The following is a 15,096-nucleotide window of genomic DNA, read 5'->3' as shown; positions in this document are numbered from 1 at the left end:
CCGTTTAATATACGGGTTTTAGACCCTTTAATTTTATGTAGTACTCTTTTACTTTTACTATTTACATAAATGATATTGTGGACTCTTTCAATGTGCACTAATTATTTTTATTAATTATAGTTAGAAGAATTTGTAGATATGACCCTTCATGTGCGAACCATCTAAAATTATTTCATATTCAGGATACATGTTCAGGATAAGTTGATATTTATCCATTTTTTCACTTTTGCTTGGTTTTAAAGACTTAATACTGTGAAAACTGTTAAAACAAAGGGAATGAACCTGAATGAATAAAAATTTTACTACGTGTATTGTTGGTTGCGAGCCATTAACACATACCAATTTTTGTGATCTAAATTATTATTGATTTTACGATTTTAGAAAAGAGATAATGTAAAGACAGCTTTTCGAAAAAATCGACATGAAATGCGAATTTATGAAAATCTCTAAATTTTCGATTTTTCGATGGTCGATTCTGGAAAAACGGGTGCTGCTATCAGAGAAACAAGGCCGGAAGTGAGTTTTAGAGTTTCAAATCTACAAGAAAATGTATTCAGTTCAGTTTCGAAAATGTCAAATTTTGGCCGAAATTTGAAGAAGGGGGGACCATTGAACAAATTTCACTTTTAAAAAAGTCGTCTAAAAATTCTGAAAAAATTCGGGAACGTAGATCTCGACACGCTGATTCCAAAAATATAGCGTGTTAATGGTCACGGAGCAACAGTTTTGAAAAAATCGACATGAAATGCGAATTTGTGAAAATTTCTAAATTTTCGATTTTTCGATGGTCGATTCTGAAAAAACGGTTGCAGTGATCAATGAAACGAGGCCGGAAGTGAGTTTTAGAGTTCGAAATCCACAAGAAAGTGTGTTTAGTTAAGTTTCGAAAATGTCAAATTTTGGGAGAAATTTGAAGAAGGGGGGACCACTGGAAAAATTTCACTTTTAAAAAAGTCGTCTAAAAATTCTGAAAAAATTCAGGAACGTAGAGCTCAACACGCTGATTTCAAAAATATAACGTGTTAATGGTCACGGAGCAATAGTTTCGAAAAAATCGACATTAAATGCGAATTTGTTAAAATTTCTAAATTTTCGATTTTTCGATGGTCGATTCCGGAAAAACGGTTGCTGCTATCAGAGAAACGAGGTCGGAAGTGAGTTTTAGAGTTTGAAATCTACAAGAAAATGTATTTAGTTAAGTTTCGAAAATGTCAAATTTTGGCCGAAATTTGAAGAAGGGGGGACCATTGAAAAAATTTCGCTTTTAAAAAAGTCGTCTAAAAATTCTGAAAAAATTCAGGAAGTAGATCTTGACACGCTGATTCCAAAAATATAGCGCGCTAATGGTCACGGAGCAACGGTTTCGACAAAATCGATATTAAATGCGAATTTGTGAAAATTTCTAAATTTTCAATTTTTCGATGGTCGATTCTGGAAAAACGGTTGCTGCTATCAGAGAAACAAGGCCGGAAGTGAGTTTTAGAGTTCGAAATCCACAAGAAAATCTATTTAGTTAAGTTTCGAAAATGTCAAATTTTGGCCGAAATTTGAAGAAGGGGGGACCATTGGAAAAATTTCACTTTTAAAAAAAGCGTCTGAAAATTCTGAAAAAATTCGGGAACGTAGATCTCGACACGCTGATTCCAAAAACATAGCGTGTTAAGGGTCACGAAGCAACAGTTTCGAAAAAATCGACATGAAATGCGAATTTGAGAAAATTTCTAAATTTTCGATTTTTCGATGGTCGATTCTGAAAAAACGGTTGCAGTGATCAATGAAACGAGGCCGGAAGTGAGTTTTAGAGTTCGAAATCTACAAGAAAAGGTATTTAGTTCAGTTTCGAAAATGTCAAATTTTGGCCGAAATTTGAAGAAGGGGGGACCATTGAAAAAATTTCACTTTTAAAATGTTGTCTAAAAATTGTGAAAAAATTCGGGAACGTAGATCTCGACACGCTGACTCCAAAAATATAGCGTGTTAATGGTCACGGAGCAACGGTTTCGAAAAAATCGACATTAAATGCGAATTTATGAAAATTTCTAAATTTTCGATTTTTCGATGGTCGATTCTGAAAAAACGGTTGCAGTGATCAATGAAACGAGGCCGGAAGTGAGTTTTAGAGTTCGAAATCCACAAGAAAGTGTGTTTAGTTAAGTTTCGAAAATGTCAAATTTTGGGAGAAATTTGAAGAAGGGGGGACCACTGGAAAAATTTCACTTTTAAAAAAGTCGTCTAAAAATTCTGAAAAAATTCAGGAACGTAGAGCTCAACACGCTGATTTCAAAAATATAACGTGTTAATGGTCACGGAGCAATAGTTTCGAAAAAATCGACATTAAATGCGAATTTGTTAAAATTTCTAAATTTTCGATTTTTCGATGGTCGATTCCGGAAAAACGGTTGCTGCTATCAGAGAAACGAGGTCGGAAGTGAGTTTTAGAGTTTGAAATCTACAAGAAAATGTATTTAGTTAAGTTTCGAAAATGTCAAATTTTGGCCGAAATTTGAAGAAGGGGGGACCATTGAAAAAATTTCGCTTTTAAAAAAGTCGTCTAAAAATTCTGAAAAAATTCAGGAAGTAGATCTTGACACGCTGATTCCAAAAATATAGCGCGCTAATGGTCACGGAGCAACGGTTTCGACAAAATCGATATTAAATGCGAATTTGTGAAAATTTCTAAATTTTCAATTTTTCGATGGTCGATTCTGGAAAAACGGTTGCTGCTATCAGAGAAACAAGGCCGGAAGTGAGTTTTAGAGTTCGAAATCCACAAGAAAATCTATTTAGTTAAGTTTCGAAAATGTCAAATTTTGGCCGAAATTTGAAGAAGGGGGGACCATTGGAAAAATTTCACTTTTAAAAAAAGCGTCTGAAAATTCTGAAAAAATTCGGGAACGTAGATCTCGACACGCTGATTCCAAAAACATAGCGTGTTAAGGGTCACGAAGCAACAGTTTCGAAAAAATCGACATGAAATGCGAATTTGAGAAAATTTCTAAATTTTCGATTTTTCGATGGTCGATTCTGAAAAAACGGTTGCAGTGATCAATGAAACGAGGCCGGAAGTGAGTTTTAGAGTTCGAAATCTACAAGAAAAGGTATTTAGTTCAGTTTCGAAAATGTCAAATTTTGGCCGAAATTTGAAGAAGGGGGGACCATTGAAAAAATTTCACTTTTAAAATGTTGTCTAAAAATTGTGAAAAAATTCGGGAACGTAGATCTCGACACGCTGACTCCAAAAATATAGCGTGTTAATGGTCACGGAGCAACGGTTTCGAAAAAATCGACATTAAATGCGAATTTATGAAAATTTCTAAATTTTCGATTTTTCGATGGTCGATTCTGGAAAAACGGTTGCAGTTATCAAAGTATCGATACCGGAAGTGAGTTCTGGAGCTCGAAATCTACAAGAAAATGTATTTAGTTAAGTTTCGAAAATGTCAAATTTTGGCCGAAATTTGAAGAATATTGGACAAATTTCACTTTTAAAAATGTCGTCTAAAAATTGTGAAAAAAATCAGAAACGTAGATTTCGGCATGCTGATTCCAAAAATATAGCGTGTTAAACGTCACGGAGCAACGGTTTCGATAAAATCGACATTAAATGCGAATTTGTGAAAATTTCTAAATTTTCGATTTTTCTATGGTCGATTCTGGAAAAACGGTTGCTGCTATCAGAGAAACGAGGCCGGAAGTGCGTTTTAGAGTTCGAGATCTACAAGAAAATGTATTTAGTTAAGTTTCGAAAATGTCAAATTTTGGCCGAAATTTGAAGAAGGGGGGACCATTGGAAAAATTTCACTTTTAAAAAAATTGTCTAAAAATTCTGAAAAAAAATCAGGAACGTAGATCTCGACACGCTGATTCCAAAAATATAGCGTGTTAATGGTCACGGAGCAACAGTTTCGAAAAAATCGACATGAAATGCGAATATGTGAAAATTTCTAAATTTACGATTTTTCGATGGTCGATTCTGAAAAAACGGTTGCTGCTATCAGAGAAACGAGGCCGGAAGTGAGTTTTACAGTTCAAAATCTACAAGAAAATGAATTTAGTTAAATTTCGAATAGTAATAGTATTTTTTTATCATCTTTAGGAGATTGATGACATCACACAAGTAGTTGAAAAATGGTGCTGACGTCATTGAATGGCTCTGATTGGTAGCTGCACCTGCGCCCAATTTCAAAGTTTGCAGACGAACTGCCGAAACTCACGTACTATATATATAACACCGTTCTTTCTCAAACAACAATTTTTAACTTATTTATTGACTAAAATATATGTATTTATCCTATTAGAAAGTAGATGACATGCAAATATATTATGGTCAAAATCTGACACATTGTGCTGACTCAACACGTCCTTCCCACAGTTTTTCCACTTTACGACGTGTAACAAATCACGTGTGTTTAAAATAAAAAAAATTCCTTCAAAAATATTAAGCGGGTATAACTTGTATCGAAATTATTTACCTGAAACAAAAAAAAGTAAAATAATTTGATTGTTGGAGGAGTTCTGCGTAAATAAATCCCTACATCTTTCTACGCCGAAATAAGTGCAGAACTTCACTGAAAACAAATAAACGAACAGGAAACGCTGCCTGTATTTATTGTTTTAAAGGATTTGTTTGATTTATAGCCAAACATGTTTTAAATGCGGCTGCCTTGCTAATTCATAGAATAACGACAACATGAAATTTATTTTTTCTAACAACATAATTCTGCCTGCAATAAAGCGAAGTAATGTATTTACACGTGCACAAGTAAAAAAGCTGGCAAGGATGAAAAAAAACTCGTTTTTGTGCATGAGTAATTAATTCACCTCGCATGTTTTCTCGGAAATTTTGTATTAATAAAGGTTGTTCATAATAGTGCGATAAACTATAAAGTAAATGTATTATTATTGTAATTACATTGTCATAGGAAAGCAGATATTTACTTTAGTGTTTGATAACGAGTTAATTATCAGTTGCATTTCCTGCACACACTTCCTATGAAGGAAATTTACTATTAATTACGCGTGAAATAAAACCCAATAATTCCACAGTAGTTTTAATAAAATGCTTAAAATCAACAACAGCAAAAAAATGTATAGAAATCACGTCACTCGATGTAAAGTACACTGTAAATTTCCACTTAAAATTTAAATATCTTTAAGTACTGAGAGCTCTAATATTGTTCATGTACAAACAATGCATCAAAAAGAGAATTTCCTTAGAATTTAAACCCTGCTAAAAATAGATCAAACATGACCTCAATTTTACTGCACTCTGAAAGATGTATTTCATCTTAATTAAGTAAACAACAATATTTTATGTGTCAATAATTAAGTCAGTTTGATCCGGCTAATTATGGCTCTTATGACATCCATAGTCTGGTCATCTTCCAAAACTATATCAAACGTGTCCATGTAAGCAGGTAAATTTCCTTCCACCTACAAACAAAAATAAACATTGGAAGTAAACACTTTTTTTTCAAATAACAACCTTTTCAAAAATAAACCCAATTTTAAGTATGTGATTGGCGTGCTCTATCCCGTCCGCCATCCTAGCGTCACCTAACGAATCTCCTAACAAAATTACGTTATTGCGATTTTTTACTATGTCATAATATTCAGAGTTTTTAATAGCATATTCGTTTTTATTAAGAACGTGAATTAGGGGACCTTTGAAGCCTGTAATAATACCACTGTCATCGTATTTTAGGAAGTTTGATATCACCTACAAACGAGATAATTTTAATTGGTGTTTTTTTTTAAGGTAAATATAATTATTGCCTTCACATTTGGTAAGTACACATCATAGTGTTTTAAAACTGAGACCACCGTATTGCCTAGACCTGCTGAAAAAATTAGCACTGGCACGTCGTGCTCAGACAAGGTTTGGAAGAGCTCCTTAGTGCCATCTCTTAAGGAAGTTGCTAGGTTTGCCACAGCCTCATCGATTTCTTTGGCGCTTACCATCAACCCACTACAAACAACATTCACATGTTTAAATTAATTCCATAAAGTTGATATACATTACTGTAAAGCCTTCTCCGACTGCGACCACCACTCCTGCATTAATTCGCGCTTCTCGTTTTCCGGAATGGTAGGATCATACTCCATCGGGTGATATTTTGAGTATATTTGGTGCGACTTTTCCTTGTACTCGTCCGTGAGCGACGGACAGTACCCAAACATCCCTAAAAAACCCTCCGTTACCCCCATCAACTCCACCCATCACCCCCAACTTACTAAAACTACTCAAGTGTCTTTTCCCATTCTCGTGCTGCTTGGTGATTGTCAAGTCGAAATCCGACACAATTTGCAACTGTTCGAAACTGCCATTAATAATCCCGTTCAGTTTAACATTGAGCTTCTCTGGGTCTTTGATGTGCACGTGCGGTTTATTCAGCTCGTTAATTTCATTTACGAAATTTCGTGCCATTTCTTCTAACCTAAAAATAGAGCACGTCAGTTTGACAGACCTCGGTTAAATCCCCAGGTTCGCGCGGGAGATTCAAACGAAGGCTCACGCTTGCACGCTGCCGCTCCGGGTGATTTTTTCCAGCCATTTTTGCACGAGAATTTTGAACAGGCCTTTCAGCATTCGAGCCGGAGTATTTTTCAATTAATTTCGGGCGTTACCTAACAATTTGCTGTTTGCGTCGCAGGTATTCGGGCCATTGTTGGATTCGTTCTATTGTCCTTTAATCAAAAAGCTGGTATTTCTGCAATTATTTTCGTTTAATTACTAACAAAATAGCGAAAGAATGCGGGGTTATTATTGTCGGGAATAGTGTGTCTGCTGAATCCGGGTCAAAGTTGTGGGTGGATTTCCGGGCGAAATGGGTTATTTGTGGGAAAAGTGGGGCATAATTTGATTATTATTTTTTTAATTTGGGTTTTGGTTGCTATTTTGAAATGTTGGTGTTTATGTGGTAGTTCCGGATACATGGCACTGTTTAATATTTAAAGTGTGATTATTGATTTAATTTTGTATTTTTAGTCAAACTATAAACAACTTTTTCGCTGAGGAAGATAATCAGTTATAAAAAAAGTGTGGGTTGGGTTTTATCAAATATTTTAAGATGACGTCATCAGTTCTTTGGAAGGGATAGACGGACGTATTTGATTGGTTTTTTGCTATATACGTGCGTGAAATATGTTAAATTTATTCTGTAGTTATTAAAATATCATCGTGTGTTGGAACGAAATTAGTTTTTTCTCCAAAAAGTTAAAAACGTGAAAAATTATGTTTAGGATAAAATTTATTTTTTATATTGCGTCAATTAATCATCGAGTTTCCATGTTTGCATATTTCAGTCATAGTTTATTCACGATGGTAATAAATCTGAAGTCGTGAAAAATAGCAGACACTGAACTTGAAGTTTGTTATAAAAATGATGTATAATGTGCAAATGGGTTATTTTCCGTCATGGTAAACAATGTTTGTACAAGTTATTTTCTTAGTGAAACGAACAGACATATTATAAACATATGAAGTAAAAAAAATAAAATAAAATAAAGGTTACAAGTCAGGAGAAAAATTGAATAATTACTCTTTTTGAAAGTAATATAATTTTTTTGACCGAAATCGCATTTTTCTTCATTATATGAAATATGAATTCCTTAGAAATATATATCTATGTGAAGTTCAGTGTCCAAAATTTTTCCATATGGATTCCGTTTTTTGGATCGGTTTAGGTAATTTTAATTTTTGACAAAAATGGTGGAGGTGCCGGGATAACAAATAATTTAAAAGTTATTTGTTTCGAGAATTTCTTACAAAGTCTATTTGAAGTTCAGGATAAAATAAACAAGGAGGAGAAAAATCGAGCACTACAAATAACTCTTTTCCAAAATAGTATTAATTTTTTGTCTAAAGTCGCACTTTTGTCCGTTATATGAAGAGATCCGGCGGAAAAAGGCACAATTTCATGATCCTGTGAAAATTAGCTAGAAGAATACGTCTTCTTTGGACCGATTTACGTAATTTTAAATTTTGATAAGAATGGTGGAGGCGCCGGGATAACAAATAATTTAACAGTTGCTTATTTCGAGAATATCTTAGAAATGTCCAAGTGAACTTCAATATAAAATAAGAAAAAGGAGAATAATTGAGTAAAACAAAGTATTGTTTTTGAAAGTAAAATTAATTAATTTTTTGACTGGGAGCACATTTTTCTTCATTATACGAAGAAATTCGGCGGTAATAAGTGTGATTTCATATCTTCGCGATTCTGAGAAAATTTGCGATTATAATGATTCTTTTTGAACTGATTTAGGTAACTTTAGTTTTTGACAAAAATGGCACTGGTCGCTGGGATAACAATATAAAAGTTATCTTTTTCTAGAAGTTCTTAGAAATATCTACGTGAACTTCAGTATCAAATAAGAAAAGAAGAGAAAAACTGGCCAAGATAAAGTTCTTTTTCTCAAAACGAGTGAAATTTTTTCACTAAAACATATTTATCTTCATTGTATGAGGAAATTTGGTGAAAATAAGCACAATTTCGTGATCTTGAGAAAATTTTCCATAAGAATGATTTTTTCTAGATCGATTTGGGTAATTTTAGTTTTTGACAAAAATGGTGGAGGTGCCGGGATAACAAATAATTTACAATTTATTTGTTTCTAGAATTTCTTGCTATGTCTACGTGAAGTTCAGGATAAAATAAAGAAAGAGGCATTTTTTGTCTAAAGTCGTATTATTCTTCGTCATATGAAGAGACACAGCTCTTGTTTTGGACCAATTTAGGTAATTTTTGAAAAAGTGGGGGAGGAGCTTAGATAACAAATAATTCAACAGTTGCTTATTTCGCGACTATCTTAGAAATGTCCAGGTGAACTTCAATATAAAATAAGGAAAAGGAGAATAATTGAGTAAAACAAAGTATTGTTTTTGAAAGTAACATTAATTAATTTTTTGACTGGGAGCACATTTTTCTTCATTATACGCAGAAATTCGGCGGGAATAAGTGTGATTTCATATTTTTGTGATTCTGAGAAAATTTGCGATTAGAATGATTCTTTTTGAACTGATTTAGGTAACTTTAATTTTTGACAAAAATAGCGCGGTTCGCTAGGACAACGATATATAAGTTATTTTTTTCTAGAAGTTCTTAGAAATATCTACGTGAACTTCAGTATCAAATAAGAAAAGAAGAGAAAAACTGACCAAGATAAAGTATTTTTTCTCAAAATGAGTGAAATTTTTTCTACTGAAAACATTTTTCTTAATTATATGAGGAGATTTGTTGAAAATAAGCACAATTTTGTTATCCTGAGAAAAGTTTCCACAAGAATGACCATTTCTAGATCGATTTGGGTAATTGAAGTTTTTGACAAAAATGGGGGAGGCGCCGGGATAACAAATAATTTAAAAGTTATTTGTTTCGAGAATTTCTTAGAGATGTCTACGTGAAGTTCAGGATAAAATAAGGAAGGGAGAGGGAAATTGGGGCCGACGAAGTACTCTTTTTAGACCAATATTAATTTTTTGTCTAAAATCGCATTTTTCGTCGTTACATGAATAAATTCGGCGGAAACAAGCTCAATTTTATAATCCTGAGAAAATTTGCTGTAAGAATGATCCTTTTGGACCAATTTAGGTAACTTTAATATTTGGCATAAATTACACTGGTCAACAGCTAAGCTCTAACTTTTATTATAGCAGTCAATTATTATTTAATTAGCAATTTTAAATGATATTATAAAGGGCTAAACCAAAACTTAGCTCTCATTTAAAAGTAATCTTAAAATATTATCCTTTGAAAAATACAAAAATCGTACTATTAAGTAATAGGAAACTTTCTATCAGGTGTATTTTTTTGTAATCAAATTGCTACAAACTTCTTGGGAAACAATAAGAAAACTACGTTTAATAAGTAGAAGACATGTTATCATCATATAAAAAATTTAAAATTAGCATATTCTTAAAAGTGCATTTTATACACTCGCACCTTGATTTTTTCCCCAAAAATTGTGACGACGTGAGTGACCATCATAGAGAACGCATCCATCTGGGCATTTTGTCGATAGAAAAACGTTACCAAGATCGATGGAACACCTAAATGCTCGCAGAATACTGCGGGACCATCAAGCGAGAGATCTCCAATAAAATCTATAGGAGGCAACCGAAAAAACGTCGGTCTTCGCTGTTTCTTTTGTTTTTTTCGTTTTTTAAACTACATTCGTTGTTTTTTTTCTTATTTATGGTTGTTCTTTTGTTAATACTACACTTTTTGCCGTTAAAGATACAAAAATTAAATTGTTTTACCTGATTTTGTGTTTCTAACATCAAATATGCATATTTTTTTAATTGAGCTAAGTTTTAAGATTTATGCTCTTTGTTACAAACACAGAGACAAATTAAACGAAAACATTACAATTATGTCAAAGTTAGAGAGAAAAAATTAAATTTTGTTGACCAGTGTTATTGGTTCAGCCACTGGGAAAACAAACCAGTCTAAAAGCGCATTTTTCTATTAAACGAAGAGATACGCCAGAAATAAGCACAATTTCGTGGTCCTGAGAAAATTCGGTATAACAATGATCCTTTTTATATCGGTTTAGGTAACTTTAGTTTTTGAGAAAAATGGTGGAGGCGCCGGGATAACAAATAATACTTACAAGTTATTTGTTTCCAGATTTCCTTAGAAATATCTACTTGAAATTCAAAACAAACTAAGAAAAGAAAAAGAAAGGAGCTAGATAAAGCACTCCTTTTTTAAAACAATATTCACTTTTTGTCTTTAAGCGCATTTTCCTTCGTTATCTGAAGAAATACGACGGAAATTAGCCCAATTTCGTGATGTTGAAAAAAATTTGCTATAAAAATGATCGTCTGTGATCTGACTTAGCCTGAGATGACTGATTTAGATAAGTTTAGCTTTTGGCATAAAAATGGTGGAGCTGCCGGGATAATAAATAATTTAAAAGTAATATATTTCGGATATTTATAAGAAATGTTTTCCTTTAAATATTTTGCCGTCTGAACAAATTACCAAAGCAAACACAAAACTGGTTTGAATTTAGAACCGATCTGAACAATTCGATTTTTTTCATTAAAATGGAAAGACGCTAGGCAAATCAACATTTATTATTATAAACATAATTATTTCAGGAAGCTTCTTCATGAGAGAACATTTTGTTCAATTAAGCACAGTAAGGGCGTAAAGAAACAAGTCAGAAACAGAAACTCTATATATTTAAATATGATGATTTGAATAAACAATTGTTTTGTTACGAAGAGAAATGTACTTTGGTTAGATAAAAAACTACTCTGCGTTACAATAACGAATGTGTTTATCTTATAATTTGGATCTGCTTTCACACAAAGCCCAGATGAGTTTATTTTGTGGTGGACATAAGATACATAACTAATAGTCAAAATTGCTGTTTCCCCACCGACCCTTGTACCTATTAGTTTCAGGTCGTATTTTGCGGCGGATGTACGATACGGGATTTTAAATAACACAAGCTTTCGCCTGTTTTGGGGTTGTGACACCTATGAGGTATAAGCGGATATTGCGTCCCCTTCGGTTCCCGCAAAAAGCGGCATTAAAAAATCCCTCTTAAGCGAAACGCGCTGACCAAGATTTCGTCGTAGCTAACGGGTTTAAACGCGGCCGCGGAATTTATTCGATTTCCTCGCGAGTCACAAGCCCGACTCAGCTCTTTGTATTAATTTAATCAATTTCATTGCGGAACTGTGGGCTTAAAAAATTATATTACACGTTTTATTTTTTCGCGCGTCCGCTATGCGGAGTTTTCTGTGTTGTAGATCGCGATAAGTCGTTTGCGGCGAATGGGGTTGAGATAGGCGACGCTTTTTAACCCGGTAATTGAAGAAATGATAACCTAAGACTGCTTTTTGTCGTTATCAGATCACTATTAGTCTGTTTGCGCCGAGGGCAGAACGCTGCGCTATAATATGTATGTATAAACTTAGCGAATGTAATTACGGGAGTTTGTGATTAATGAATCTCTGGAGAGGTAATTAGACTCTGAACCTTTCGCCTTCAGTTCAGAAGTCCTTAGTTGCTCGCCTATATCCTTCCTCCCCGGCGTCTTTGTGCTAGTTCCGTCGGATCCGGCCTTTTCTTCGGCGCGATTAGGGAAACGCACTTCGCACCTGAAAAATTTGTTTAAACTGATTAGGTGTGTGAGAATGGGACATCGAAAGGGCTTAACACTGAGAAATGGCAAGTGCCTTTCGGGGTCGAAGGCGGATTACATTCGATTGAGAGTGCAAGTTCATGGATTCCATCCGATCTTATCTTCTTGCGTCTTGTATACACGTGGTTAATACTTTACACTCCCACGAAGGATTGGGGACTTGACATTCCCGCTATCGGTGCGACTGTTCCGCTTATTTATGGGGCAATTAATGCTATTCGCTCTTTCTTTCCCTATAGGAACGAACAGAAATTGAAAACTAGACGGATTTACCTATTTACCGGATTTAACTCTAATCGCGAATCACCATCTTACTAATTTAATTTTTAAAACCACTAAAAAACATTACAAAGTGCACAAAAAATGAGAATCTCATGATAATTGCTGTCTAGACATCCACACGCTTCGCCAACTATGTTATGATTGCGCCGAGTGACGCATTTCTTTCCGTGAAGAGCGAATTGCGCGGGGAGCCGCACTTCCACGCAACTCGTGACGAGAAGACCAACAAGTCTTAAGTAATCCTCAATGGTCACTGACGTAGTTGCCGTTAGTGATGCAATTCTTTCCATGGAAAGCGAATTACGTGAAGAGCCTCAGTTTAGTAGTCTCATCTTCAAAATCTTTAAATTAATTCCATTTTGAAAAAATTGACCCTGGAAAATTTAAAGCTACACATTCGTTTGAAAAATTAAGCACATATTTGGGATCCTGAGACAATTTTCTCTAAGAATTGCCCCCTTTTGACCCATCTGGAAACAAAACAAGGTAATTTTGATTCAAAATACCCACTATTACAGCGAAAATATGTAGTTCCGTTTATCTGAAAAAAATTGCGATCAAAATGATCCATTTTTGCAACGATTTTAGAAGCTTTAATAAAAAATGGTGGAGGCGCCGGGGTAATACATAATTTAAATTTTTTTTAGAAGTTCTAAGAAATTTCCGCAGGAAATAATATGCTTTACAAGAAGTTAGGTATTTCTTTTAAACATTTCGAAATCTGAATAAAATTAGCAAGCAACCGCAAATCTGAACCATGTTAAACCACCTATTTTCCAAAAAAATGGAGCAATTTTGGGTTGTGGTCACAAAATTCATTTTTCTCTGTTATTTGAAGAGATACGACGAAAATAGGTAGCTTGGTGGTTCTGAAAAAAAATTGTGATGAGAATGATCCATTTTTGAACCGATTTCAACAACTTCAATTTTTTGGATAATTTAATTTAATTTTTAATTTAATGTTCAGGCAACTCTTCAACACATAAAGTGAAAAAGTGAAGTGATCTTTATTTTCTTAGAGGGTATGTAATTTTCCACAGTTAGTCTTGTCAAATTTTATTTTGGTTATTTTCCAAGGTGCTCGAAAAAAGTCAAAAGTTTGTTTTTCGATGGGGTTATCGAAAAATTAATATTTTTGCGATGTTGCGTAAAAACGCACTAAGTTTTGGGATATAGAAGATCTCCACAAACTTAATTGAAAAAACTGCTAAAATAAGATTGATTTTGGTAAATAATATACCTTCTAAGGAAAGAGCGGGTGGGTGGGCGGGGCTAGTACCTGCTAAGATAAGAGTGATTTTGGCAAATCACATACCTCTAAGAAAATAACGGGCGGGTGGGCGGGGCTACTACTTGCTAAGGCAAGACTGATTTTAGTAAATGACCTTCTAAGAAAATAGGAGAGATCTTTTGTAAAGTGAGAATGGGAACTAATGAACTGTAGGTTGTTAAAAAAAGGCGTTAACGTAATTTTTTGTTGTACTAAGTATTTGCTATTAGATTTATTTCTTATTTCAGAAGAAAACAATTAGAGAAGGGGTGGGTGGGCGGGGCTAAGTTTAACTTTTTCCTACAGTCTTCTATAAGCAAGCAAGAGCCCCGCCCACTCACCGCCTCTTCATTCCAATGATTACTCTTAATATTGTTCAGTCATTTACCAAAATCAGCCTTATCTTAAAAAATACTTACTAGCCCTGCCCACCCGGCCTCTATTTTCTTAGAGGGTATGTAATTTTCCACAGTCAGTCTTATTTTAGCAAATACTAGTTCCGCCCACCTACCACTTGTCTTCTTAGAGGGTAAGCCATTTATCAAAGTTAGTCCTGTCTTAGCAGGTACTAGCCCCACCCACCCGTCCTCTCTTTTCGTCGATTATTACCTTAACAAGTACTAGCCCCTCCCACCCACTCTTTTTCTTAGAGGGTATGTAATCAACCAAAGTCAGGCTTATCTTAGAAAGTACTAGCCCCGCCCACCCACCCTTTATTTTCTAAGAAGTTAAGTCATTTACCAAAGTCAGTTCTATCTTAGCAGGTGCTAGCCCCGCCCACCTCCGCTGTTCTCATTCTAACGATTTTATTTCTGTTCAGTATGAGATCCATTTTTCATTCGGACTAGCTAAAATGAGTCACTGAAATGAAGGCGGGGTGGGTGGGCGGGGTTAATCATTTGTTCTTTTGTAGAGTGAGTATGGGAATTAATAAACTGTGGGTTGTTAATCGTAATTTTTTGTTATACTATTATGCATTAGATTTATTTCTTATTTCAAAAGAAAAAAATGAGAGAACGGGAGGGTGGGCGGGGCTAAGTTTAACTTTTTCCTACAGCCTTTTATAAGCAAACAGGAGCTCCGCCCACCCACCGCCTCTTCATTCCAATGATTATTCTTAATATTGTTTAGTCATTTACCGAAATCAACCTTATCTTAAAAAATACTTACTAGCTCTTCCCAGGGTGAGTCATTTACCAAAGTCAGTCCTATCTTAGGAGGTACGAGCCCCGCCCACCCGCGCTGTTCTTATTCTAACGATTTTATTTCTTTTCAGTATGAGATCCACCTTTCAATCGGACTAGATAAAATGAATCACTGAAATGAAGGCGGGGTGGGTGGGCGGGCTTTTTCCTACACAGTTATTCATAAGCAAGCAAGAA

General features: G+C 34.5%; 2 protein-coding genes across 2 annotated transcripts in view; one reads left to right on the top strand and one right to left on the bottom strand.

Annotated features, from left to right (window-relative positions):
• The window catches only part of LOC135125424 (nose resistant to fluoxetine protein 6-like), a 102,432-nt gene that overhangs the window by 8,713 nt on the left and 78,623 nt on the right, over window positions 1-15,096 (top strand). The gene's annotated exons all lie outside the window — the stretch shown is intronic.
• On the bottom strand, window positions 5,258-6,461 carry LOC135137981 (7-methylguanosine phosphate-specific 5'-nucleotidase). Its single transcript, XM_064067824.1, has 5 exons — window positions 6,235-6,461; window positions 6,023-6,182; window positions 5,776-5,968; window positions 5,486-5,719; window positions 5,258-5,433 (listed from the first exon to the last, which is right to left on the bottom strand). The coding sequence occupies exons 1-5, from the start codon at window positions 6,425-6,427 to the stop codon at window positions 5,326-5,328; spliced, it is 888 nt and encodes a 295-aa protein (XP_063923894.1). The 5' UTR covers window positions 6,428-6,461; the 3' UTR covers window positions 5,258-5,325.

Source organism: Zophobas morio, unplaced genomic scaffold, assembly GCF_036711695.1.
Source record: "Zophobas morio isolate AGI-343-1 ecotype UQ-CSIRO unplaced genomic scaffold, CSIRO_AGI_Zmor_V1 ptg000002l, whole genome shotgun sequence".
NCBI classification, from domain to species: domain Eukaryota; kingdom Metazoa; phylum Arthropoda; class Insecta; order Coleoptera; family Tenebrionidae; genus Zophobas; species Zophobas morio.
The sequence above is the reverse complement of the archived record's forward strand: the minus strand, read 5'-3'. Positions and strand labels throughout refer to the sequence as shown.